We start from the raw sequence: 25,357 nt of genomic DNA on the forward strand, positions 1-25,357 counted from the left end.
AGAAGGTATCGAAAAGCAGAGATAAACGCGCTTAGACCCGGGCTAAAGTCCAAGTAAAAAGCGAACACACACCACCAAAGCGAAACATTTGTATGTTTTCTTTTGTACACTTCCTGTGAGCTTTCTTCAAGGTTTTGCTGTTGCTGTTTTCTAAAACACAGTCCTAGTGAGAGCTCCTGTCAACTTCCGTCTCTGATAAGAGACGCAAAACTATCTCAGCTGAAGTTGCATCAGGCATGTTACATCAGCTGTAAACTTTCAGATATTCCCACAAGATGTATGCAGAAAAGTGAACGGAGCCACAAGATGTTAACGACACGTCTGAGCAAAACATCGGAATATAAATACTGCCGTGAAAAAATGACCAGAAACTACAACAGCACCTTTAAACATTTTTAATACTGTATCATGTTTTGATTATATGCATATACTTACAAATACAAGTATTTATTAATTTAATGATCGATTTATTACATAGCTCGTTGGTTTAACTACAAGAGAGTTACAACAAGGACATGTTGTGATACCGTGTGTTCCCATTGTACCTCATTACCTTAATATTAAAAAGAGTACTGAAGACTTTATTTACAAAGTTAAATTAGACTGATGGTGAAGCTATAGGAGACCATTGCTCCTGTGCCACAAATCAATAAATAGAAAGATTAAAAAAAAAAAAAGAATCATTAGCATTTTCTGTCAATATCAATTATCTGTCAAACAAAGACCTGCATAATTATTTCAATTATTTATGTTAGCTATATTTATTATTTTTTATTGTATATTATGAAGTGGAGCGTGCAACATTAGCATGAAGGGACCCTAACTGACAAACAGAGGACACTGTACAGTAGACGTCTTTTGACAAATTTTTGTGATCAGAGTTAATCAAAATGTAATAAAGCATTTCATGTGCTCATTACTTAAGAAAGTACATTCACTGATACCTGAAAATCAAATTACAAGAAATAAATCTATGGAAAAATAAATGTCTTCTGTGGCCTGAAAGGTGTTGTAATGTCAGGATAACTGGTTTCATATATGTCCATTGGTCTCACTGGAGATGTTACTGGCAGTAAAAGGTGAGAACGTTCTCCTGGTTTCCTCTGACCAGGAGGACTGGAGGTCTCAGATCACGAGACAAGAAGTCGAGCCACGCTAGGTAGAGCGTGCTGGGACACACTCCTCTCCTCCCCACTGGCATGGTGCTGTCAGGAAACACAGCAAACAGCTGATTTTCACCCAGTAACAAAGAGCTTGAAACATTCTCAGGTGAAAGCTTCACAACACCTGTAAACTCAGCACTTTCCATCATTTATTAAATAAAAGCAGAAAAACTACTCACGTTATAATGAGAGCGGCCTCTCTAGAGTAATCCAGCAGTACCTCATTTAGACGGATCTGGCGAAGAGACTGAATTCCACAGGAAAAAACAAACAAAAGGTTCAAACTAAGACGGGATGCGCGAGGAAAGAAGAAATGTTTTGGCTTGGTTTAAACATATTTGATCAGTTTGTGTCTGACCTTGGCCTTGTTCTTCTCGAAATCCTGGTCTGTGATCATCCAGGGCTCCTGATGTTGGCTTGCACATCCAGAATCTGAGTCCGGCTTAGAATTTGTATCCACCCTGAAGCGACTGACCATCTTCTCAAACTGATGGACACTGAAGCACACAGAGACAGAGTTTGGAGTTATTCCATCTCAAATCATCGTCGGCCTTCTGTTCAACTGTCTGGTTTTAAATTTTAGCTTCACATATCATACTGTACTTTTCAAGACATCTTTTTTTTTTTAAGTCTTTCAAATTCATTTTTCATTTAAATAAATCAGCTGTAGTCTGAGATAGACACATTATAAAATAAATAAATAGGGAAGCTAAAACTTTATATCTCCCTATATATGCTCAAACTCTGAACCAAAACAATTCTGTTCAAATCTGAGACGCCCGAGCAGAAAATGTAAAACAAATTGCTGATTAGTTTTAGAAGAATAAAACTCCTAAATTCAGCTAAATTGAATATTTTTCAATGCAGCAGCTCATATATTAAGTGAAATCTTAAAACAGTTATCTAAAGATTTTTCTGAAATACTGTGTTCAAATATATTCTTTGTCATAAGCAACAATCTCTAAAGTCAGCATGGCGCCAAAAGCTGCAGTTCGTCTAATGGCCACTAGAGGCCGCTTTCAAAAGTGAGTCAGTCCTCAGACTCTCCCGGCTCTTCACAACAGCTGTTTGGTGGGTGGGGATATTATAAAAGGTTAAAGTTAGTGATTTGGCTAATTTACTTCATGTACCACAAAAAAACCAACCCTAAAATAAAAAAACAAAACAAAAACTGAGTGATCGGGATTCTTATGATAGCTGACAGCAGCTTTTTTGGCTCACATTCCCAAACATCCATCCTTCATTCTCATCTTACTTCATCTGCTGAGGAGGCTGGTTGATTTCAGGAAGGACTTCGACACTATGGAAACCGAGACGGAACTTCTTGATGAGCTCCAACACCCTGGAAAGAGAACGTGAGGCTGGAGTGAGCACATGTCTAACAGCATGCAGTCTGTGTCTGCGAGAACGCAGGATGCCAGACCATATACTGCATTTCCCCGTTTCTTGGGAAAACAAAGTAAGTGTTTCTGATGGAATATAGACTGATGATGATGCAAGATTGTTCAATTTTACGTGAAAACAGCAAAACATGGCTGTCAGTAAGATTATTTTTATATTACTGACCTATTAAAAAACAAACTACAGTTTGACTCTAAAGTGCTGCGTTCCTGAGATGATTTGGGCATTTGGAAAAACTCCAAGAGAAGAAAGAAACTTTTTGAAGCGGTCTACACTGTAGACCTGTGCGTGATACTTACTCCTGCTTCTGCTCGTCCTTTTTCTCTGCGTCTCCTCCCACAAACACTCGGACCTTACACTTGGCCCAGCGCTTTCTGCGGGTCAGCAGGTAAGGCAGCAGCAGGGTCAGACCTGGAATACACACACACACGCACGAGGGGTAAATGTCTGTGGACATTCTTGAATTAAGACATAAAGCAGGCGACTAATGGAGATGTACTCGGACCTCCATCATCAGACAGCCAGTACACGTCGATGGTCTTCTTTCCCTGTTTTTTCTGAAACTGTGTACTATGCTGAGGCTCGGGCTCGATGGAGACAGAAGCTGCAAACAGACAACGCGTTTTATAGAATTTAAATGACACCATAGAGGGTCTTTGGGTATTCTGTGTGTCTGTGATATTATCATGCATTTACACACATGTGGGGCTTGTCTGAACGCAGGAAGGAACAGAGATGCTGTTGATGCTCTCTGGTCCACCGTCAAAACTTGGATTAACTGAAACAAAAACAAGAAATTTCTTTGCACATTCATTTATTTGCAGGCAGCTACTTAAAAGATGATGGATAAATGTGGACTGCACATCCTAGCGCGCCTCTTGTTGATGCCAAGAGCAAAGTGCCGTGGGAACGTAGCAGTGGCTGCAGCATCCCCGGGTTCATTGATGTGCAGCCTGCTGCGATATGCATGCAGGCTCTCACCGTGTGACTGAGATGGACTGGAGACCTCTAATCCCTCTCTCATCCTCAGCACGCACACGCCAAACTGCAGGTCGAACGCATCACTGAAAGCGACATTTAAATGAATGACCATGTGCATCAACACACACTCGAACCCTTTAGCTTTTATGGAATTAAGGTTCAGTTTTTAAACAATAAATATTTGATATCGCAAAAATAATACTCTGTTAGCAATACTTTATCAGCGGTATTGGTCATAAAAGTTTTGTGGCTTACCGCATTACTCCTATGTAGTTGTGAGCAGCCTGAGGTGTGTCACTCCGCCAATCTTTCTTGAAACCCATGATGAGAACATTTGGCTTCACACGGCCCAAACCTGCCCCCTGGTGGACAGTCATAACACCAGCAGGTGAGGATTCACAGGTGTGCTTTCCACACCTCAGTCACATCTCAACTATAAATTACAGTATTTCACCCCTGACCTGTAGCAACACGTTAACGCCAGATTGCAGATCTGCAGCCACCACTCCTCTGTAGAACGACCCGGCCTTCCTTTTGTTGAGCCAGTTCAGGTGACTGTCGCTCATGGCCTTCTCCAGTACTGAAGGAGAGGGATCATCCTGCGAAACACGGGAAGGGAGAAAGATTTCATCACTCCGCTTTCAAACAATTAATCATTGTTCCGATTATTGTTTGGATTTATTGTGCGATCAGTGGGAGAACTCACAGTTAACACATTTCCACACAACATAAGACTGAGATCTTTTGTGAAACAGCTGACGAGGTCCACCAGGGCGGGGCGACTGCTGGGAGGGCCCGTTAGCACCAAACACTGGGGCCTGAAAGTGTTGGAGTTAGATACGGAGCAGTTTACCCTTCATGTCTCACGTATTTTGTTTTTTCTCTTCCTGGAAAATCACTAAATAAACTTCTATCAGTCCTACTCTGCTTTTTGTATCTTGGTGCATAAGCTAGACTTTACCATTTATTTTTGAGGGGCATGTCCTTGGTGACCAAGGTCATTGCAGTCCTGAAAAAAGTCACTAGACTTCATGTCTTCATGAATCCAGAAGAAGTTAAAATAAGCATCAATCGTTCCAGAAACATTGGTTCAATCTTAGAACGTAAAAGTAAAGAAAGCTTTGCTTTAAAAGTGTTCTTCCTCCCCACCGTTGCCATAATGTCATTATGAGGTTAGTGAAAGTAACTGAAGTGTTGATAAAGTCCTTCAAAACAAACTTTAAACTACTGCATTTCAACCGTGGATCCAACTTTAGTAATAGTATAAAAAATGGTAACACTGTTGCAAACTGAATGAAAAAAAGAATCCGCTGGACTAAAGAGGAAACTTAACTTAATTTAGGATCTCCAGATACACTCATCCAACCTTCAAATTTTGATAATGATAATAATAATAATAATAATAATAATAATAATAATAATAATACGTTTGATTTGAAAGCACCTTTCAGAACTCTCAAGGACAGTGTACACAGCAGAATAATAAAAGCAACATAAAAACAAGCAGTTTAAAGAATCATAAAAGACATAAAACAAATTTAAAAGAGCAGAGTGGAGAGGTTATGTGGGATAAGCTATTTTGAACAAGTGAGTTTTGAGTTGGGACTTAAAGAGAGAGAAGGAAGAGATGTTTCTTAAATCAGGAGGTCGGGAATTCCAGAGTTGAGGAGCAGAGGAGCTCCCCATGGTGGCAATACCGGGAGAGGGGACAGAGAGAGAAAGAGAAGAAGATGTCAGATTTAAAAGTGAGTTCATCAAGTGTGAGCTAATAGTGGATCTTCAGCTGTTTGGGGTGTGTACCTCACAACAGAAAGAGACACTGGAGAAGCTCACCTGTAGTTCTTGACGTGGTCCTCTACGCTGTTGAGGCCTGCACACCTGCTCAGAGCCATGTTGTAGGAGCTCGCCTGCACTGATGAGCCCCAGTTCACATCTAAACGCAGCAGAGAGGGAGTGAAGCAGCAGCATGGCTTTGTTTTTCCACACGTGTGCGTGAGAGTTTGTGTGTGTTTACCTGGCTTCTTGTAGAGTGTGTATGCCAACAGAATAAAGACGACGCCAAAAGCAATAAGGGCCGCCCACCACGTCAACAGGAACATGATCACCACGGAGCATATGGCGCCCAGCAGCGACAGCCACTTACTGTAGAACCTGAAGGACGGACGCCAACCTGCACACACAGACAGTTAACATGTGTTCATATTTTAACTTGAGATGATGATTCATTCTTATATACAATGATAAAGTCAGCTCTGCCATCTCTGAGCTGGTTACCTGGTGAGTTGGTGATGGATGCGTGGAAGCAGCTGAAGTTGATCAAAGAGTAGGAGCAGAGGAAGAAGTTGGAGATGATGGGCGCGATGGTGTTCAGCTCAGCTGGTGGTGCAATAAAAGAGAAGAGGATTTGTCTGTTTTCTGTGATTGTTTCACATGAAAAAAGCTTTTAATGTGAAGCCGCAAGGAAAAAGCTTGACAGCATAATTAATAACTTAATACAGTTTTGATTTGGCATTAACAGATATCAGCAGTGAGATAAGCTTAAGTACTTGGCTGCCTTTGGGCTTCATAGAGCGTATGCCATCACACATATCAAAACTGTTTGATTTCATGTACCATTCAGTACATTTGGTAACTTGGCTGACCCTTTACAAAGCAAACGCTCCTACTGAAACATCTTACTGCATCTTTATGGCGCTCTGTAAAGCTACAGACAGTCATTTAATGTGTAAAACGGCTCTTTTTAAACGTTCTCTCTGCAAAGAGCTGGTTTATTAAATGTTTTTTTATTAGATAGATTTTATTAGATAAATTATATTTAATATGATTATATGAAATAACGTGTATTTCTAAACAGTTTTGAAGAAAAAAATTTTTTTTAATTAGATGAAAACAGCAGAAATGTTTGTGAATTAGGAAAGTCTTTCTCAGCAGCTCCCCAGCATTGGTAGTCTCTGCTGTTTGGGTTTGAAATGTCACTCACATACTGACATTTAAAACCCCAACAGCAGGGACTACTAATGATGAAAGATGGACACACTGTTCCCAATGCAGGAGTGCCTTGAAACCGCATTCTTTCTAACTGCCAGCAGGGGGAGACTCCTCCAGTTTGTCAAAAGCATTTTGATTGCTGCATCTATGATTCCGTTATTGCCCTCTGAACCTGTCGGGTATGCCTCTAACTCATCTTATTTGAAAGATATTACACAACTCGGACTCTTTCAAAGTCTCACCGATGAGGATGAAGCAAGCAGCGATGATATATGTGAGAAGGTATCCTCTGATCGGTTCATTGTTCTTGCCATAACCTTTGCCAAAGAAGCCAATGAGAGGGTAGAGTTGATCCTTACACAGACACTGTGAGGGGGGGAAAGGTTAGAATAAGAAACACATTAATACAAGAAAGAAGACACTCAGGGACTTTCATCGTTAAAGCTGAGTTTGCGACCTGTGGAGTAAGAAACAAGAAAATGTAATATTTGGTCTGACATGTTCTCCCTGTGTCTAAACAATATTCCTGCAGATATCCCAGATTCCTCTCATACTCTATAAGTGAGTTTACTGCCCGTATCTACGGATGTCAGACTTCATCTCTTTAAGCCACAGTAAAGCAAACACTCTGTAAAAACATTTAAAGAGTCACAAGAAATATCTGATGGCTGTAAACCTCCGTGAAGACCGACTGTGCGTGTACCTGGAAGACTTTGGGAGCAGACACCAGGCAGGCCAAAGCTGATGACAGAGTGGCTCCAAATATCCCAGCTGTGATGAGAGGGCCGAAGGCTGACACCATGCTCATCGACTGCAGACAGAAATACGCTCACTCAGTACACTCAGAGGGCAGAAACATCTTTGTGTTTACAAGGTGACCTGCTGTGGCTGCTTAATAGAGCGGGAGTGTGACCGTGGAGCGAGAGTAAGGGGAAATTACAGAAAAGTAGTGAAAGTGTGTAAACGGGATCACCTTAGTCAGGTAAATGGTAAATGGCCTGTATGTGTATAGCGCCTTACTAGTCCCTAAGGACCCCAAAGCACTTTGCACATCAGGGTAGAACAGACTAGAAGTTTCCATGATGACCAGGAAGAAAATGCAGCACTGACTTTTATTTCCTGTGTGTGTGTGTGTGTGTGTGTGTGTGTGTGTGTGTGTGTGTGTGTGTGTGTGTGTGTGTGTGTGTGTGTGTGTTGACCTGATAGTAGTTGTGAATACCATAGACGCACGTCTTGTTGTTGATGCACCCTGTGAAGTCCCAGCCATACTGGCATGCTGTACCAACACAATCCTCGACTGCTGATGAGGGAGACAGCGTGTCGTTCAAAACGCCAGACGCATCCCGCACCACGCAGGATCCTGGGAGGACACAAAGACGAATTTAAGGGTTGCTTTTTTTTGGTCTCCTACAGGAGGAAAACTGTGCGATCAGGGAGCTGTTGCATAAAACAACAATTATTGGGATACTATGCACATAGAGCCGTGTGTGTGCGTTATGATAAAGTGTGGTGGAAACAGCTGCTCTGGCAGAAACTGCAATAAAAGTGGTTTGGATACTTTGCAGGTGCAAAATGCAGTTACAAGACTTGCTTGTAAGCTTATTTCATATAAATAAAATAAAAAAGTATCAACTCTAAAATAGAGCTTTTTCCAGAGGCATGCAGTACCAATGGTAGCAGAGATGATGAGGTAGGATACTGTGGTCCAGAAAATAGCCAGCAGCGTCCCTCGGGGGATGGCCACTGCTGGATTCTGAGGGGGAGACGACAAAGGCTTTTAAAAACATGAACATACGTAAATTGAATTTAAAGCTGTGTGTGTGCATGAAGCCGACTGGCTTATCTGTATATTATTCCCTCTATTAAAAAAAAAGAAGCATTTGTATAACATGCCTTCAGATCTCCGGAGATGTTCGCTCCTGCCAGGATGCCCGTGGCAGAGGGGAAGAAAATGGAGAACATGCCGAAGAAGCTGCCCCCTGGCCCTCGCCAGTCAGGTACAAAATTTGCAGCAAAGATATTTGCTGTTAAAGGGAAGAGAGTGAGTTTACAGGAGAGCTCGGCGATAAACTACCGCAAACTGCACGACCGGCTCACTGCATAGTCACCTTTGTAGCTAAAGAAACCTTTGGATTGTTTCTCAGGTGAAGCAGGAATGATTGTTCCAACAATGTAACTGGCAAATGAGACCATGATGACGATGAAGAAGAGAACCTGTGCCTGTGGGAGGAAGAATAGGCTGTAAACATGCAGATGCACACACTGTAAACAAAAGATGGACAAAGTCACATCGTTACGCATCGATTATGCATCCAGGTTGAACTAAAAAGCAGTTTTTTGATTTTAATTTTTAATTAGATTATTTATTGAGCCAGAAATGAAAGTGGTGGAGATGGAAACATGGAAAGCTTGGTTAGCAAGCATAAACACGCCCATGCATGAATAAAACAAAATGCAGAAAAAAGGCCATTAAAATGCGACAAGTTCACCAACGCAAACTTCTCAGCTAACGGAGGCGAGACCCAGGAGCTAAGCCTGCCTGTGCCAGCACACCTTTCAGTTAAGAACACCACACTGCTGAGTTACCAAAATCTGAAGGGGACATTAGCTGCTTTTGCACCAGGCTGGAAACATGTTCATTTTATTGCTGAAGTGTGGCTCAGTCTTTCATCGTTGGCGGCTGTGACTTGGTGTCTTGCTTGCCGGGTTTATCACAAAGACTAGCGTCAACATGCTAACTAGGAAGAGGGCGAGTCCTCTGCTAGTATGTGAAAGAGTGAGATGGCTTCATAATGATTTTTCCAGATACCGGACTGGTTAGTGACTCTGGCTTCATAATCTGAATACAAAATTAGCAAAAATTCTATTCATTTAAATCCAAACCACTATGGCAGCTTATCATAGTGTCACATGCAACTGGTTAAGCTAACCTTTGACTCCCAGGCCATGCCAGCCATTGAGATGCCCAGCAGACATGTCACCGTGATGATGCCGATGATGCGGATGTCGTTAGTTCGATCCACCATGACGGCTTCATTTTCCTGATGGCGCACAAAGACATTTCACGCGTAAAGACAATGAACAGACATTATTTACTGTATTTTATAAAAGCGCACGTATAAAACGGCATGCTACTCACACGCATGAGGTCGGTAACAGTCTCAGCAAAGCCCACGGTGTGCATCGCCACAGCTACAGCATTCGCAAAGGCAAAGATGAGACCGATTGACCCGCCGAGCTCTGGACCGAGGCTGCGACTGATCAGAAAGTACGTCCCGCCTGCAGATGAGAGGGTAGATTAAAAAGTGAGCACTGTGTGTGGAATCAGCAGCATTAAAAGTAAAGAGCTAGGCTGTTGCATGTGGCAGTGAACAAATCCAACCTCCTTTGACTTTGCCATTAGTGGCGATGGCTGAGGTCGAGAGACCAGTGATCCCAGTTATAGTCGAGGACAGCAGGATGATGACCCAGGTCATCCCTGATGAGAACAGGGAAACACACTGTGAGTGTGAGGGATACTCACCGTCTGGGAAACATGTGCTGTGGATAAAGGATGCGGTCGTTGGACATACCTATACCAGCCTGAGCAGTGATCCAAGGCAGCCTCAGGTACAAGATCACCCCCCATATGTTCAACATGCAGCGGATCTGAGAACAGATGCAACACTGAGTAAAGCCTGCTGGTGTCTAAGTATCATCAACGGCATCACTGTGGAGGCTCAGTAAAAGTCCTGTTTCTGTCCCAGCCTACATGCACGATGTATAAAGTGCATCAAATATGAAATCGTCATCTACTTTTTTTGGTTTTGGAAGAAACTTAGTTTCACACGGGTAATATTTTTAACTTCCTTTAACAATAAGTCGTTGACTGAACTCTGTAACCCTTTAATGCCTCAGGGAGTCAAAAACAAGCAAACATGTTCAGAAACAATTTCACATTTTCACAGCTTCACGTGCAAAAACAGGCGACAGTTAAATTACATTAGTCTCAGATTTTAATCTTTTCTAATTCCTTGTTTAAGTTGAATTAAATTGCAGGAAACACAAAACGAATGCTGCTTTAGAGGCCTTCAACGTTAAGTCTAAGAAAAATATCTTTTAACTTTACATATCTGGAGATTCAAGATTGCTCCAAGTTCAAAAACAGCAGCAGAAAAATCGCCTCCCATCGGTCAAAGCCTCCACCTACCATGACCCCCTGCACCCATCCGAAGCGCGTGGGTTCAGTTGGCGGCTCCTTTTGCTCATCCTCATCTTCCTCAGAGCTGTCCTTCCCTCCTGCCTCCGCCTGTCCACCTGTTGTCTCTTCATACATGGGAGGTCTGGAGTCATCCTGCTCAAGACACAAAACCAAACTCAGTTCTTCTCTCTTAGTTTTCGTAATTAAATAAATAAGAGATCCCTCACCTCAGGGCCGGCGTGCAGCTGGAACAGAGATGGCCTGAACTGCCTCCGTCGGCCCCACACCTCCGTGTTGGCATAGAAGTCGTAGCGCGGCGGGGCATCCAGAGTCTCGTAGCCAGTTAAATCAACAGATACGCGAGATGCGACACTGCTGCCATCCCCATCACACGTGTAGTAATCGGACTCAAAGCCTCCTGATGTCGCTTTACCATTAGCCACTGGCGCAGGGAGATTGGCTCTGTAGGCAGCCAGGCGAATGCCATCATTGGCTCCTTGTAACTCCATTCAGAACAGCAGAATTATCTTTTTAAAAATGTCTGTGACCACGAGTCTAGTGAAGAAAGGGAGCCGACGTTGAGCGTCCTATCCCAGCGTCTGAGTCAGTGACTGTGCAGGAGCCATGCTGTAGCTCAAGATGAAAGAGGGGTTGGTTTTATATTTGACCTTAACTATGCAGGAAGAGCCTGAAGCCGTGGTAGAGGGCTAGTTCAGTGAACAATTAAACAACTTATTACACAACCTATTAAGCCTGACACGGACAATTTCACATGACAGGGTCAGCCCCTTTTGGACTGAGCAGGGCCAGTTAACACACGGTTCCATTTTTATGGAGTCACATGCGCAACGCCCTTCAACACTTCAAAGTTTTCCAAAAGCTCAAATAATGGAGGAGTTACCAGAAGTGGGGGATTTTATAGCCTGTGTGTACTTCTTATCGCTCAGTTTCGAGAAGTTGGTAATCTCCTGAGGGGACTTTTGGTTAAGATGTAAAACAGCATCATTACAGACAAACACGCACCTGCAGCGTATCCTCGACAGTTAAATCAGTCAACAGAGCATGAAAGAGTTTGAAATTATCGTGACTTTTCCAGTCGCATTTCAGTTTCACTTGTTTCTCTGCATCAAACCAATACGGTGTTAATTATACCCCAAAAATCAAGACAAATATCTAATGTCTGAAAATGTAAATTTAGAAGAATATCTTGGCTAAAAGACAGAGTTACAGACAACATGCATCACTGTGAAAGTTCTTCTCGGCGACGCTACACAGCACCACAAACGTGTATCACCCAAAATGGGAAGGGGGGGTTCAGGAGGGCACGGGCCACCACCCAAATACTGGGCCTCCCCTGGCAAGACTGCCCCATGTTGGCAATAATTTTAGTAAACGTGAGCAGAAGACCGAGGAAGACACCCTACAATGAGCTGAAACATTTACTTATTCATATAGAATTGTCGTCATTCACACTGTGCCACTTTGTCGACCCCTCACAATTTCCCGTCGCCACCCCCTCCCCTCCGTTGTTCTGTTTTTGGTGTACCACCCCAATATTTTCAGGTGCCTCGATGTGGCCACCCCTATGAATATGTTCTGGAAGAACGTCATTGTTCCCCCACAGTAACAAATGCCAACCTCACTGTTTAAAAGTCACAGGCTCTCCATACAAGCTATGATTAATGCAAACTTTCACAGAGATTCGTGTCATATTTACTACTGCATGACAACTAAAAATGATCTTCAAATATTTAGTTTGTTTTGTGAGATCCTTTAACCTCCTAGCACCTGCGTCCACATATGTGGACATCACATGTTGGGTTATTTAGACCAAAATACTCAATTTTGCTCTACATGGGCCTGATATCCACTTACGAGGATGTTATACTGCCACTGTTCTATTAAAATTTTAAACGAATATCCTCATATGTGGCTCTGATTTTTTTGGAAACAAAAATTAGGTAAAAAAAAAAAAATCTGGTAATTCTTTGTTTTTACATTCATCAGGACCCAATCAGGCCAAATATCAAAGAGAAATTAAAAATGCTGCCGTGGAATAGGAGGTTAAAGAAAAATTAACAAAATTTCTAGTGTTGGAAGAAATACGGTGATACGTTTCATCTTTTCAAAGTTAATGAAGATCAGATCCTTTTAGTCTTTTCTTTAGAACAATTTAACGTGAGCGTGCCAATCTGTGATTACAGCAGAATCGTCACTTTATCGACCACCACATGGAAACATTAGGGAACAAACATACACCCGACACTGTGACAAAATATAACTTTTAGTCTACTGTAAACCTAGAACGTAACCAACCCGTCCTCAGAAACAACAGTATTAACACTTCACTGATGTATTCTTTTCGTACTCTGCATCATGTTGGGAATAAACCAGGTTAACTCATACTACATGCATTCATGGAAAGATACAAACGGTTGTTAATCTGACAGATGTAACTTGTTGCATCTCTTCACGCTGCTTTGTCACAGTATAACCCCGTCACTCAGCTTCCTCAGACGTTCTTGTCATATTCGAGCTGCAGAGCACCTGAAACATTTATTTTGCTCACAGGACTAATTCTGTCTTTTTTCTGACCACCGTAACACAGAATCCGACGTGAAATACAAACTTATTTTACTGTTCGTAAGTTTTGGGCTGTAAGAGTAACTTTGGTGACATCACTGTGATGTCACCTGGTTATTTTTCCAGAATTAAACTTCTTAGTTTTTGCCTGCAGCTGAACAGTGCTGTTACGACACCTTGATAACAAAGAAAAGACCCGTTTCCACTTAAAGGTGGAGGCTCATTACTCTGAATTACTTCTTCCTTTTTAAAACAGTTAAATAATTAAGCTGGGCTGTGTGTTCGGCAGCTGCAGCTCTGCAGTTTAAATAACTGACCTTGAAGCAGAAAAACAAACAGACACCCAGCAGGTTTTAAAGCTCTGGGTTTATCCGTTTTCTCTTATATAAATCTGAGATAACTGCAGTGTCCTTCAGTGTTCAGGTAAAATGTAACTAAGCCCCACATGTTGTTTAAATCTGTACCGTCTACTTAATTAACCTTCATTTCGTCATTTACAACAGTGCTATTGGATTTTGCATTTTAAGCTCTGCCATGCTTCCCATAGATCAGGTATAACCAAACTCATTTTACACTGTGAGGCAACCGAGTAAAATTAAATATGTAAAATAAAAGTTCTGCTAGTTCATTGTCCAGCCTGTTCTTGTAACTGGTAAATGGTTCTTATATAGAGTTTTTCCCACTGCGAGCACCCAGAGCGCTTTACACAACTTGCCTCATTCACCCAGTCAGACAAACACTTTCTATGCTTTTTCATGGTAAGAGCCATTTTTAATTACAGAATATGAAGTTTTCATTAACTCACAAAAAGTCTTTTAATTTCCAAACAAAAATGAAAAACAAAAATTATTACATTTACGTGATCGACAGTAGGAAAAGCAACTTTGTCCAACTCTGTTATTAGGTGTTGTGTCAGTGGTGAAGTAAGCATCTATCTCAACAGGAAAAACTACAAAACTATGGCCATATTTGAGCTTTTGCCAGGGTAACTGTGGGCCCAGGACTTATGTTTGACACCCCGGCATAGACTGCACCAAGGTAAACTGGACAGATAAACATGACTCTGTTTTTTGTTCTGCCCTCATTGACATTTCGATGTAGTTGATCATTGTTATGTTTTATCATTTGATTCCATACTGAGGGAACAAAACCATCGCTTCCTGTAATGATGATCTCATCAGGAAATAGTTACATTGATTCCACTGAGGAAAACCCACAACTGTAATGAATTTCAAACGCGATACTGCAGCAACAAAACTTTTCCTTATCTGCTCGGTTTTTTTTTTCTTGGGGGGGGGGGGCACACAGTGGATCATCTTCCTCAGTCTCATCCTATCCCAGCATCCTCCTCTGTAACGTCAACATGCATGTCCTCCTTCACTACGTCTGGAAGCATTTATCTGGTGTATTCACTCTCCCTCGGCTGCACGTGTGCAAACCATTTCTGACCTCTCGGACTCAGAGCTTCCCTCTGAGGACTCATTTCAAATTCTGTTCATTCCCAATGAACATCTTAACTTCTCAGAGCCGCTCTCAGCTTAAAAACCTTTCCTTTTACTCTCACTGCTCTGAGTCCATCACAAAACACCCCTGACACTCGTCTTCACCCACGTCGCCCTTCCTGCTCTATCCTCTTCTCGCTGCTCCGTCTGTTGTTTTGGACGGTTGACTCCAGGTATTTAAAGTCCTCCCCCCCTGCTCCTTGCAGCTTCAATGTTACACCGGCTTCCTCTCATTCGTGCCCGATGTGTTCGTTACACTGGCAAACTGTACAAGTACTCGGACTAGTTATTTTCAATGGAAAATTTATATGGTTTGGTGATATGGATGTAAATATGATATTCATGTCCTCAACTCTTGAACCCAGTGAAAAAGTAAAGACCTTTAATAATCTACAGTCCGCCAATTTTAAAAGGGCAATTAAAATGTGTGTGAATGGGTGGTGATTTTCCAGCACAGTAAGCAGCAGTAACCTCACTTCAAGAGCTACGTTGAAGTCCTTCTCTTCCTCCTCTCCCTCTCGATGTACTTGCTCCTTCAACTACTCCAGTGAGTTCTCATCGTTGAATACAATAGACGACATATTTGTGAGGAATCTTGAGATTTGACAAAGACCCTGAACTGTTTTCACTGCAGCTAATAAAAACTAAACGGGTACCTCAACACTATACCCCGCTGTGATAAAAATACTGGGTACGAGCAGATTAGGTTTCAAAAACGCAAAGTTACCAACTTGCAATTAGAAGGGAAAAGTAAACTATGAGAGTAATGGAGGCAGTGTGCAAGGTTTGCAGTGGCAGTGGGAAAGACCTGAGCTCCCACGGAGGCCCCACCAGATTCCCACTACAAGTATCACACATGATTCTCTTTAGACAAAGATAAAGACAACAAAAGCCACTCCATGAAAGTGGAGAGTTACTTTTCTGGGAGTGTGAAAAAACAAGACCGTGGTGAGTAAAGCAAATAAAGGTTAAATATAACTAAATGCTGCTGGGCTAGCCTCATCTGCGGAGGAGACATTTGAATAACAACTTCAGCCAGTACCACAATATTTCTCTCTTTTGCTTTAACATTTTATATTTGTTAATTTAGCTAGCAGAGCAGTCTAGTGTGTCCAACTCTGACCGAGACATGACTGAGCAGAGTGATCAATTTGTCTTTACACTGTTTAAAACACACTGGTGCTTGAATATTTCTTAGATAATAACACGGGTAGAAGGGCCGCTCAGGGCCCCACCAGACTCACCAGTGGTGGAATAACGGGGGAATCTAGACCGACTCATTATTTATGCTAACAATTAAAAAATGCCAGTGGTGAGCAGATAACTTCATAAACCAGTTTTGCATTAGGGGAAAACAAAAAAGGTTTAGGGATGTATTGTTGGGGGAGGGGGGGGGGGGGAAAGCCTCGAAGAGCTTAGATTTGGAGACAAATTTTTTTCTTTTCATACAAAAGGGAAGATCCACCATTCAGTGACTTTTAGAAAAACTAAAAGCAAGAAATGTTTCAGAGTTGGCCAGTATATAACCATGAAATGTTATTGGATTGCTTTACACTCAATTATAGAGACCAAAAAGGATGAGTGACTAGTTTTCTATAGATAGTGAACATCGTTTATTTTCCATCAGTGCCACTCTTCCACAAGTGGTTAACCCACAGGTCAGACTACAAGATGGTGACCTAAGGGTTATAAACCATGGTAACAATCACATAACTATGTTCCCAATCACACCATTTACAACTCTGTTGGATCTGTTGGTAATTAAAGTTTGAGCTAATGCAGGAACTAAAACACACAAAAACAAGCAAGTAACAACACAAGACATTCCTCTACCTTTAACTAAAAACGCTTTATGGTGGTAAACTCTTGGCCAGCCAGACTGCTTCTGTGGCCTGTAGACTGCGACTTCAACCATGGAAACCAGGAGGTTTCCAGATGTGCCTCCTTTACCTTATCTTAGATTAATGTCCTAGTAGTGATGCAGTGCCAATGCAACAAGTGCAACAACTTGTCAGTGTTTTAATCTCAAACCTCCAACAAAAACATGAAAACAGCCTCTTTGCACCTCTGCATTTATACAGTTTGAAGAAACTACAGGTCACTGTGCTCGGCTGCAGCTCTGTGAAATACCATGACATCCTGGAGGCTTTTTGCTGTGAAGCTGCAGGGCACAAGATTAGACTAAAAATCAGTTCACCCGGCCACACAAACATGGAAAGCTGCGCTCTGCAAGAGTTAAATCTATACTTCATGTTTTTTGTATGGATTAAACAAAATCAAAAAGACTTCGGTCAGCTTAACAGGTTGAAGTAGCTAGATATTTCTAACCTTTGCTCTGTCACCTGCTTTCAGTTTATAGTGCACAGACATGACTGTCACCGTTTCGTCTTGAGAGCAGCCAATCAAAAGACTTAAACAGGATGGAGCATGGGCACTTTCACATGAGTACAGATTAACATCTCTTCAGTTCAAGTGCACAACTGTAAGACAAGAGATTCAGACATTATACCAGTTTTCACAGATTTATTCAAATCATAAGAATGTAATGACTCACCTAAACCTCAGGTACTTTTTGCTTCCAATTGAACTGACAAGGCTGTTATCAAAGTGTTGTTAGGCAAGATGAACAGAGGTGAGGATGAAAATGGTTCCAGATTGTTTGGGTTTGTATCCTGGTTGTCACTGGAGATGAAATCAGAAGGGCTGGTGGCTGGATATGAAAAAAGAAGTCTTGGAAGCAAAGGGATGAACTATGAACTTGACAGTTTTTGACAATTGCAGACTTAAAACCTTGAGCCTGAACTTGTTAAACATAAGCAAGTTCGTTATGACCATCACTTCCAGCCACATCAAAAAGTTTTGGGTAGTCGCGTTTCCTGTTGAGTTTGTTTCTGGCAGAGTCCTGTCTTTGGACTCTCATTTGGCTTGAAGATATCGTTGACCCGTCCTTAAAATATGGCCAACTGTCATAAGATTGCATTTTGGCATGAACCGGCTCATAATTCTGACGTGCAGCTGCAGAGTTAAAGGCAGGCCCCTCTGATCCAAAGTGGGTTGAAGTTGACCGCGAGTTCAAGTAAAATGGCTCATAAGCCTGTTGTGCTTGTGAGTGTCCAATAGCAGCATAGTTTAAGGCAGGCCAGTCTGAGGTTAACCGATCTGAGCTTGATTGTGGTTTAATATGAAATGGCTCATAAGTTTGCTGCTGTGGTGCTGCGAAGTTCAGGAAAGGCTTAGCAGATGCAGCCATGGTTGAACTAGATTGTGGTTTAATTGGATATGGCTCATAAGTTTGCTGTTGTATTGTTCCAAAGTAAGGTCGCTCTGATACAGCTGGGGTTGAACTTTGTGGTTTAATGTGAAATGGCTCATAGGTCTCTTGCTGTGGTGCTGCAAAACTTAGGAAAGGCCTTGCTGATGCAATGAGGTTTGAATTCGATTGTGGTTTAATGGGATGTTGCTCACGAGTCTGTGTTGTTCCAAAGTTCACAAGAGGCCGTTCTGTTCCAATATGCTTTGAACTTTGTGGTTTAACACCAACTGGCTCATGAATGTTTTGCTGGGGTGATGCATAATGTAAAGGCCTCACTGGTTCCACCAGGGTTGAACTGGACTGTAGTTTGATGGGATATGGCTTATAAAGCTTCTCCTGTGCATCTGCACCAGCAGAGTTTAAGAAGGGTTGCCTTAATCCAATTATGGCAGACTTCGATTGTGGTTTAACTAGATATGGCCCATAACTCTGGTGTTGTGTTGTTCCAAAGTTCACAAAAGGCCGTTCTGTTCCAATCTGGTTTGAACTTGGTGGTTTAGCACGAACTGGCTCATGAATGTGATGCTGTGGTGATGTAAAATGTAAAGGCCTCGCTGGTTCAATCAGGGTCGAGCTTGGCTGTAGTTTGATGGGATATGGCTCATAAGGTTTCTCCTGTGCTTCTGTACCAGCAGAGTTTAAGAAGGGTTGCCTTAATCCAATCATGGCAGAGTTTGATTGTGGTTTAATAGGATATGGCTCATAACCGTCGTGTTGCGTTGTTCCAAGGTTTAGGAAAGGCTGTTCTAATTCAGTCATGGTTGAACTTGGAGGTTTAACACGAACTGGCTTATAAGTCTGCTGCTGTGTTGTTCCAAAGCTTAAGAGAGGTCTTGTTGACTCAGCCAGAGATGAACTTGGCTTAATATGAACTGGCTCACTAGTCTCTTGCTGGGGTGTTGCAAAACTTACGAAAGGTCTTCCTGATCCAAATAAAGTTGAACTTGATTGTGGTTTCATGGGAAATGGCTGCTCCTGTGTTTCTGTATGGCCCATACTAGCAGAGTTTAAGGAGGGTTGCCTTGATTCAGTCATGGCTGAAATGGGTTTTTCTGGGTTTAAAGAATCAGGAGTCTCTGGTTTGTGTTGACTTGCCAAGTGGACAAAGTGGCTATTGGTTGGGGTGTTGAGAGACTGAGAGACAGATGAAGAGGAAACAGACGAGCCGACCTGAAAGCCTGGTTTGGCGACAGCAGGCACATCATTTCCACCATCATGTTTTTTATTAGAAGAATTCTTTACATCATTTCTTATCAGGAAATCAAGAAAGGGAATCTTCAGATTGAATTCGTAGCTTTTGGGTTTGGGTGACAGATATTTCTTCTGTGGTGGAGGCTGGGGTAGAACAGTCTCCTTTGGCCATTTGGTGGCAACATTAGATCGTGGCTGCAAGGGGTTTGCAGGCTTGACGTTTGAGGCTTTTTGGTACACAATGGGATGGTTTTGTTTACAGATATGGAAAGGGGCCGTCCTAAAACGTCCCTGCTTTTCCAATGTTTTGTCCTGGGCACTGATGTAGTAGAAAGGATGACAGTTCTCATAGTTGTAGGCTTCTTCCTCCTCTCCTTCACTTTGCCACACTCCCGGTTGCACAAAACTTCTGGCTATGAAAGAAAACAGGTGAAGGTTAAGTTACAAATTACATTGTAAAATTTGGACATTTAGACTATATTTTCCAAACAAACACCTCTAGAACCTCAACAACATATTTCTGCAGGAATCTATCATAAGAGCATAATTCATTTGATCTATTTAGCTTCATAATTGGTGATTAGCAGCACAGAAACAGTTTGCTAATGCACAGAACTACATTACCGTTTTTTCAAATGAGGTTTCTCTGGGAGGAACAAGAACAAAGCAGAGATGTGCCATAAAGAATAAACAGGCCTGACAGTTGGCTTAAACAAGGTTCTTGTTTAGTTCCCTGTGCGACATTTTAAGCAGCGTAACATGAAGCACAGGACAACTCATATTTATTGTGTGGAGCATTTAGACCCTGTAACTCCATAACATTAAAATACTGCAGACATGCTCTGCACAGTCCTGTTTCAAGACCATGTACATTGAAACAGGACTGAATAAAGCTTACATTTAATTTTTTTTTTACTTACACTGGTATTTCACTGACAATATTTAATCATTTATTAGATTCGGATTGTAAAAATTACATTTCAGGACTGAAGAAGAGTGCCACCTCGAATCCCCTTTATAGATTCTCCATTTGCTGTATAGCAAAACAATATTGCAATATAGGAATGTGGATTTTTGTATTAGTTCCCTCTCTTTCCTGTCAGTCACGGACTTAATTACCGACATATTGCTTTAGTCTGCCACACAGAAATGCACTTACATCAGGAAAGTTGTTAATTTAAATCACTCAACCTCCAACTTTCTGTCTGAATCCATGAAGGCGGAGGAGGAATGGCAGCCATCCTCCACGCCATGGACCCAGACAGTTTTAATTTGAAAGGCTAACTTAACCTGTTCCTAATCAGAAAACTACATCAAGATACAAACAAAAGCAAATGCACAGTTTGCTTAAAGCACCACCCTGACTTGTCAGTGCTGTGTATCAGATCGTAGGCCTAGTGTTTGGTCTTACTTTAATTAGGGGAGCTGTTAAATTGTTGCTAATGGATCAATTCTTAACAGGGTTAGACTTGCAGGACGTTATAGTAACACAGGTATTTTAACAAGAAGAGTTTTAGCCCCATTTCCAAACAGCAGGAGGTGAGTCAGGCTTACCTCTTGGAAAAGCTGAGGAGTAGTTCACCTCACTCAACAAACAGACCAGCAATAATCTGTTAAACAGTTACAAATACACAGTCAAGGTAGACCCAGACAAACAAAGACTCAAATAAATAAAATGGAACTAATAAAACCCATTTGGTTTCATATTTAATGTGTTACCTTGCAATTAGGAAGCCAGCAGCCATGACTGCTGCAGTCGCTGTGTCCTCACAGCTGCGAGCGCTGAGCTGGACTGTGCAGCACAGCTGCCCTGTCAGCCGTGGATCCAGAAAGCCCAACTTCCAGCTCCTCCAACCAAACACCCACGAGACTCAAAGTCGAGCATCCAAGCCACGCGGCTGTCTGTGTGTGTCTTTTCCATCTTCCTAATGAAAAGTTGGGCTGAAGCAAACTCTGCCTCACACAGGTGCAAACACTTGATGTGATTGGCCTGGCTGAGACGTTAGAATGATTGAATCTATGCCCCAGAGGGGATGTGGACAATAAGAACACATTTGATTTTAACTTCTACAGTACAGCGCCGTATTGTTTTCCTTTTACAGTTTTATGCGCTTTTATACACATTTTGACATGAAATAAAACACTAATAATAAAAGTCTTGCATTGAGCTCAAGCACCAACATAAAATAAATTTGCGACATTAAAGACAAATTTATCAGAGGTATGAAATATATGTTTTTTATGTTAAGAAAGCAAATACTTTGAGATTAAATAGCTGAATTGTTCTTGGGGTGAGGCAACACTACATGACTGAATGTGCTGTTTAGCCTTCAACCACAAACTGAAGCTAATTCAACGACACACTACAAGAACCTGCAAGTATCACCACAACCAGATTTGGCTGTGGAAATTCATGAACAGCTGAAGGAGGAGGAGTCGGTCTGTCATCTGTGGCCAAGCCAGGAAATAAACATGTAAAGGCTCCAACATACACACAGTGAACTTGGGTGCTTTTATTTTGACGTTACTGAGAAAATCATGAGAGAAATAAATTAACACTGAACAGAAAATTTACAGTGTGCGCTAATCAGCTTGACATTTTTGAATACAGCTCTAAAAGCTTTCAAGCTGTGTTCAAAAGGTTGATGAAAGATGAATAAAATTTTAATATCCGATTCAAACTCTAGAGTAGACTGTTTTTCCTCTTTTTTGTACAGAGGAGGGAGAGTGGATACACTGACAAAGGATGTCAAAAATAGAGCTGCCAGGCAATAAAGAGGAAGACCTCAAAGAAGATTCATGGATGTAATGAAGGAGGACAAGCAGAGGGTGGAGTGAAAGAAGGATGCTGGGATAGGAGGCGGCAGACGACCCACTCTGGCTAAAGAATAAGATGCACTGGGATTTAACCCAGTGAGGTGCAAGTGAGCTCAAGTTCACACAGACTCACCAAAATGTGATAACAGAAAATGTTTTGTTTTATTTCACCCGATCTGATGATTTTCTTTGTGTGGTTGGTGTGAAAAACAAACCCCCACCATGGACACAGCTGCAGGAATGTAAACCTGACCTACAAATCAGTCAAGCATAAAACAGGCATCTAACACACATGAGCCAGTGTTTATCTACACAACTGACAACTTTAAAAATAAAAGAAACTCCAACGACAGCCGTAAAATTGTATTTTTCACCAATAATAGAACTCCCCAAGAGCTGTTTGCTGAAAATGTGGCATCTCTCATGGCATGCAGTGGCGGTACATCTAGCTATGTAAAATTATATTTGTCCATATCCAAGGGTTGACTTGAAGTAAGGCTAGGGCCACATGTACACGGGTGTTTTTGAAAACGCAGATTTCTGTGCATTTGCACCTTTCGTCCACACGTAAAACTGAAAACAGATTTTTAAAAACTCCTGCCAGGGTGGAGAATTTCAAATACTCAGTTTTTGCGTTTACGTGTGGATGAGGAAAACTGATATTTAGTCCCGGAACGTCACAGGTGTGCGCTTTGTCCGACGCGACGCTGTGCGCCATGTCATCGTTTACATGAGATGAATTTCTACAATGGCGGATAGGGACAAAATACTGTTGCTGTTAATCTGACTATCTGCAGTTCTTACAGTTACTGTCCGTCCGTTTAGAAAGACAGAGGCATCAGAGGGAACTTCGGACGTGGCCTCTACATTCAACACAGCTGCTCCCACAATCCTAACGTGGATTTGAATAAATTTACTTTTTATTGTTCATTCCTAGTTGCAAGTCTACACCAACCAAAATACTTTAATTATTAAGATTTGAAATGCTGAAGGCATTTGAAAAGTAACATTCGTCTGCCTTTCCAAGAAAACAAAACCTTTTTGGAAGTACTTTAGTCTTTCAGTCCCAGGCTTTGATTTGCCAACATTTCATTTTTAGCGTTTACATGTGGACGGACATATTTTTAAACGAAAAATCTCCAGTTTTACCTGTACACAAGTGTGGGGATCCTCAAGCTCTTGCCAGTTCTAGGCCAATCAGCATTTTGTCCATTGCCTCTAACAGGGCTGAAACTGGTACCTGAGCAGACTACCACTTACAGTTTTGCGCTACATCCAGTCACTTTAATTTTCAAGTCTGATTTGGAGGAAAACGCAAGTTTCTTAATGATATGCTAGTAGTGGTGTGGCAGACGTTAAAAGCTTAAGAGCCTGCAGCATTAGGTTTTAGATCAGGCACACTCAAACTTATCAGCCTCAATTTTAGGGGCTCGTCTAGAGGAAACATATTGGTGAATAGTATAATCTGAGAATTACATATTTTGCTTAAAGGGATTTGGCCAAGGCCAGCCAATCTGGCCAAGCAAGGCCAGCAGAAAGTCTTCTTTCAGCAACTGCCAAACCTCAGTGCTCCACTGCATTTGATAAAGGCTCAGGAGGGGGACCATCAAGAAATACCATGTTGTAATAGCCAAAAACCAGTGACCCACCTGAGCCCTGCGAGTTTGGCTCGTCTCTTCCATCCATGTCAGTCTGAAGCTGACCGATGGAAATTTGGCCAAGGGTCAGAAGATGGATGCTTTACATGACCCCAGTGAGGTCCATGGTAATACCACCAGTAGTCGTTCCACGTAGGATTCATGTGGGAGTTGTAGTAGCCACTGTAAGGGTCGACATATCTCTGAGGATGGCGCGGCCTTGATGGGCGTTCCAGTCCATCTGGCTCCGGAAATGCAGAGACCCGACCAGGGCGGCCTTCATCACGATGATGATGCTCATCGGGGTGCGGCCTTGTATGAGCCGGCACATAAACCTGCGGTCTTTGGTGGCCCAAATCAGCTTCCGCAGGCCTGTGTCGATGTCCGCCGTGATGTTCCTGGCGGCGTGGAGAACCTCGTGAAAAGGGAACGGATAAGCTGAACTGGTAGCCCAGCTTGGAAGCGTCATGGCCATGGCGTCTGCCGGGATTATTAAAACTGTTGTCAATAATAAAGCCGCTTGGTCCGTACCCAGGAGGATTAGCACCATCACGAGACTGAGCAAAAGGAATCCTCAGGCTCAAGTCAAAGCTCCTGGGCTTGGCCACAAGGTGGTTTCTGTGTGCTCGAGGCTGGAGCGGATACGTTTCCATGGGTCTGTGGGCGGGAATATTGGAGCGTGGCTGATACGATCTCGGGGATTGGACTTGGACCTGATCGCGCACATTAGGGTAGATCTTTGGATCTGTCGGCTGCAGAGCCCTCATGTACTGGAAAGGACGAGGACTTCCATACACATCGTGTTCCCCTCTTCCACCCTGCCACGCTCTAGGCTGCACAGGACTTGTGGCTGAGAGAGAACATGGGTAAGAATACAGATTATACCAAGCTAAAAAACATCTACAGTTTGACAGTATACTGATGCAGATTTATCTTAACAGGAGGAAAGTAACTTAAATTTGATAGTTCTTTTCTGAGTGGACCAAAATTTGTTTCCTAATCTGTAAGGCGGCAAGAAATGCAGATGATTGCAGCTCAAGAAACTTTTGCACAGACCTACAATTACTCATTTAGGAGGCTCTCTGGGGAATGTTGGGTTCAGAAACGTTTTACATGTTTAACTACAGTCTGCTTTTAATGTCACTTTAATTGGAGAAAGTATCAGAATTCCAAGAGCGGGCCCAAGCCTCCAAACACACGCCTTCCAGTTCTTATCCACATGTTCTCCTAGTTACAAGTTGTTCATTCCCTTACGTGCCCCACCCTGCCTCCCTTTTAAATTCTTTATCTTCTTCACATCCATTTAGTACACGGGGGATCTGCCACGCCTGGTACCCTTTGAGGCCTTCCCGAAACCACAGCTCAACTGGCCAAGCCATTCACCTTTACCTACTAAAACACTGTCTGTTATATTCTGGTCTCATTCACGACAGACTCCAGAATATCTATTTCCTACCCAACGGGGTAGTAAGTTTTATTAACAAGTCATGCGACTCAGATTGGTCCTCTGCCATGTACAACAGCAACATACAGCCTAACAATCCTTACTTGTGTGACACCCTAAAACGTCCGTGCAGCAACACAATCTATTGTGGAACAAA

The 25,357-nt window shown here is 42.3% G+C and overlaps 3 protein-coding genes across 4 annotated transcripts in view; all 3 read right to left on the bottom strand.

The window, feature by feature from the left end:
• Positions 1-3: 3 nt before the first annotated feature.
• On the bottom strand, positions 4-17,466 carry slc12a3 (solute carrier family 12 member 3). 2 transcript variants are annotated; one of them, XM_005937431.3, is made up of 27 exons: positions 17,353-17,466; positions 10,941-11,340; positions 10,723-10,866; positions 10,106-10,181; positions 9,916-10,011; positions 9,673-9,812; positions 9,464-9,574; positions 8,642-8,753; positions 8,427-8,557; positions 8,202-8,286; positions 7,733-7,893; positions 7,237-7,344; positions 6,776-6,899; positions 5,820-5,921; positions 5,560-5,715; positions 5,379-5,478; positions 4,252-4,363; positions 4,007-4,144; positions 3,801-3,907; positions 3,546-3,628; positions 3,265-3,342; positions 3,070-3,168; positions 2,864-2,975; positions 2,419-2,505; positions 1,522-1,660; positions 1,343-1,410; positions 4-1,205 (listed from the first exon to the last, which is right to left on the bottom strand). In XM_005937431.3, the coding sequence occupies exons 2-27, from the start codon at positions 11,220-11,222 to the stop codon at positions 1,064-1,066; spliced, it is 3,093 nt and encodes a 1,030-aa protein (XP_005937493.1). In that variant the 5' UTR covers positions 11,223-11,340; positions 17,353-17,466; the 3' UTR covers positions 4-1,063. The 2 variants fall into 2 exon arrangements, with proteins under 2 accessions (XP_005937493.1, XP_042082744.1); XM_042226810.1 differs by having other exon boundaries at positions 10,941-11,268; positions 17,353-17,406.
• Positions 17,467-17,600: 134 nt separating this feature from the next.
• On the bottom strand, positions 17,601-22,696 carry LOC102313094 (protein piccolo). The gene is made up of 3 exons (XM_005937432.3): positions 21,022-22,696; positions 20,857-20,912; positions 17,601-19,715 (listed from the first exon to the last, which is right to left on the bottom strand). Exons 1-3 carry the CDS (start codon positions 21,045-21,047, stop codon positions 17,605-17,607), a joined length of 2,193 nt encoding a protein of 730 aa, XP_005937494.1. The 5' UTR covers positions 21,048-22,696; the 3' UTR covers positions 17,601-17,604.
• Positions 22,697-23,769: 1,073 nt separating this feature from the next.
• LOC121815488 overlaps positions 23,770-25,357 on the bottom strand; it is a 13,158-nt gene continuing 11,570 nt past the window's right edge. Inside the window, exon 4 of the mRNA XM_042226812.1 lies at positions 23,770-24,469. Within this exon, the coding sequence (XP_042082746.1) occupies positions 23,807-24,469 (663 nt within the window). The 3' untranslated portion in view covers positions 23,770-23,806. The remainder of the gene's footprint in view (positions 24,470-25,357) is intronic.

Source organism: Haplochromis burtoni, unplaced genomic scaffold (assembly GCF_018398535.1).
Source record: "Haplochromis burtoni strain Fernald_Lab_line unplaced genomic scaffold, NCSU_Asbu1 Contig_229, whole genome shotgun sequence".
In the NCBI taxonomy this organism is placed as follows: Eukaryota; Metazoa; Chordata; class Actinopteri; order Cichliformes; family Cichlidae; genus Haplochromis; species Haplochromis burtoni.

Excerpts from the sequence above, each read along its gene's own strand:
- slc12a3 (XM_005937431.3), bottom strand. The coding sequence starts at position 11,222 with ATGGAGTTACAAGGAGCCAATGATGGCATTCGCCTGGCTGCCTACAGA. Across the intron at positions 9,813-9,915 it reads TAATGGCAAAGTCAAAGGAG|GCGGGACGTACTTTCTGATC; the intron begins GTTGGATTTGTT and ends TCTCATCTGCAG. Across the intron at positions 8,754-9,463 it reads GCATGGCCTGGGAGTCAAAG|GCACAGGTTCTCTTCTTCAT; the intron begins GTTAGCTTAACC and ends TTCCTCCCACAG.
- LOC102313094 (XM_005937432.3), bottom strand. The coding sequence starts at position 21,047 with ATGGCTGCTGGCTTCCTAATTGCAAG. Across the intron at positions 20,913-21,021 it reads GCTGGCTTCCTAATTGCAAG|ATTATTGCTGGTCTGTTTGT; the intron begins GTAACACATTAA and ends ACTGTTTAACAG. Across the intron at positions 19,716-20,856 it reads CTCCTCAGCTTTTCCAAGAG|CCAGAAGTTTTGTGCAACCG; the intron begins GTAAGCCTGACT and ends TTTCTTTCATAG.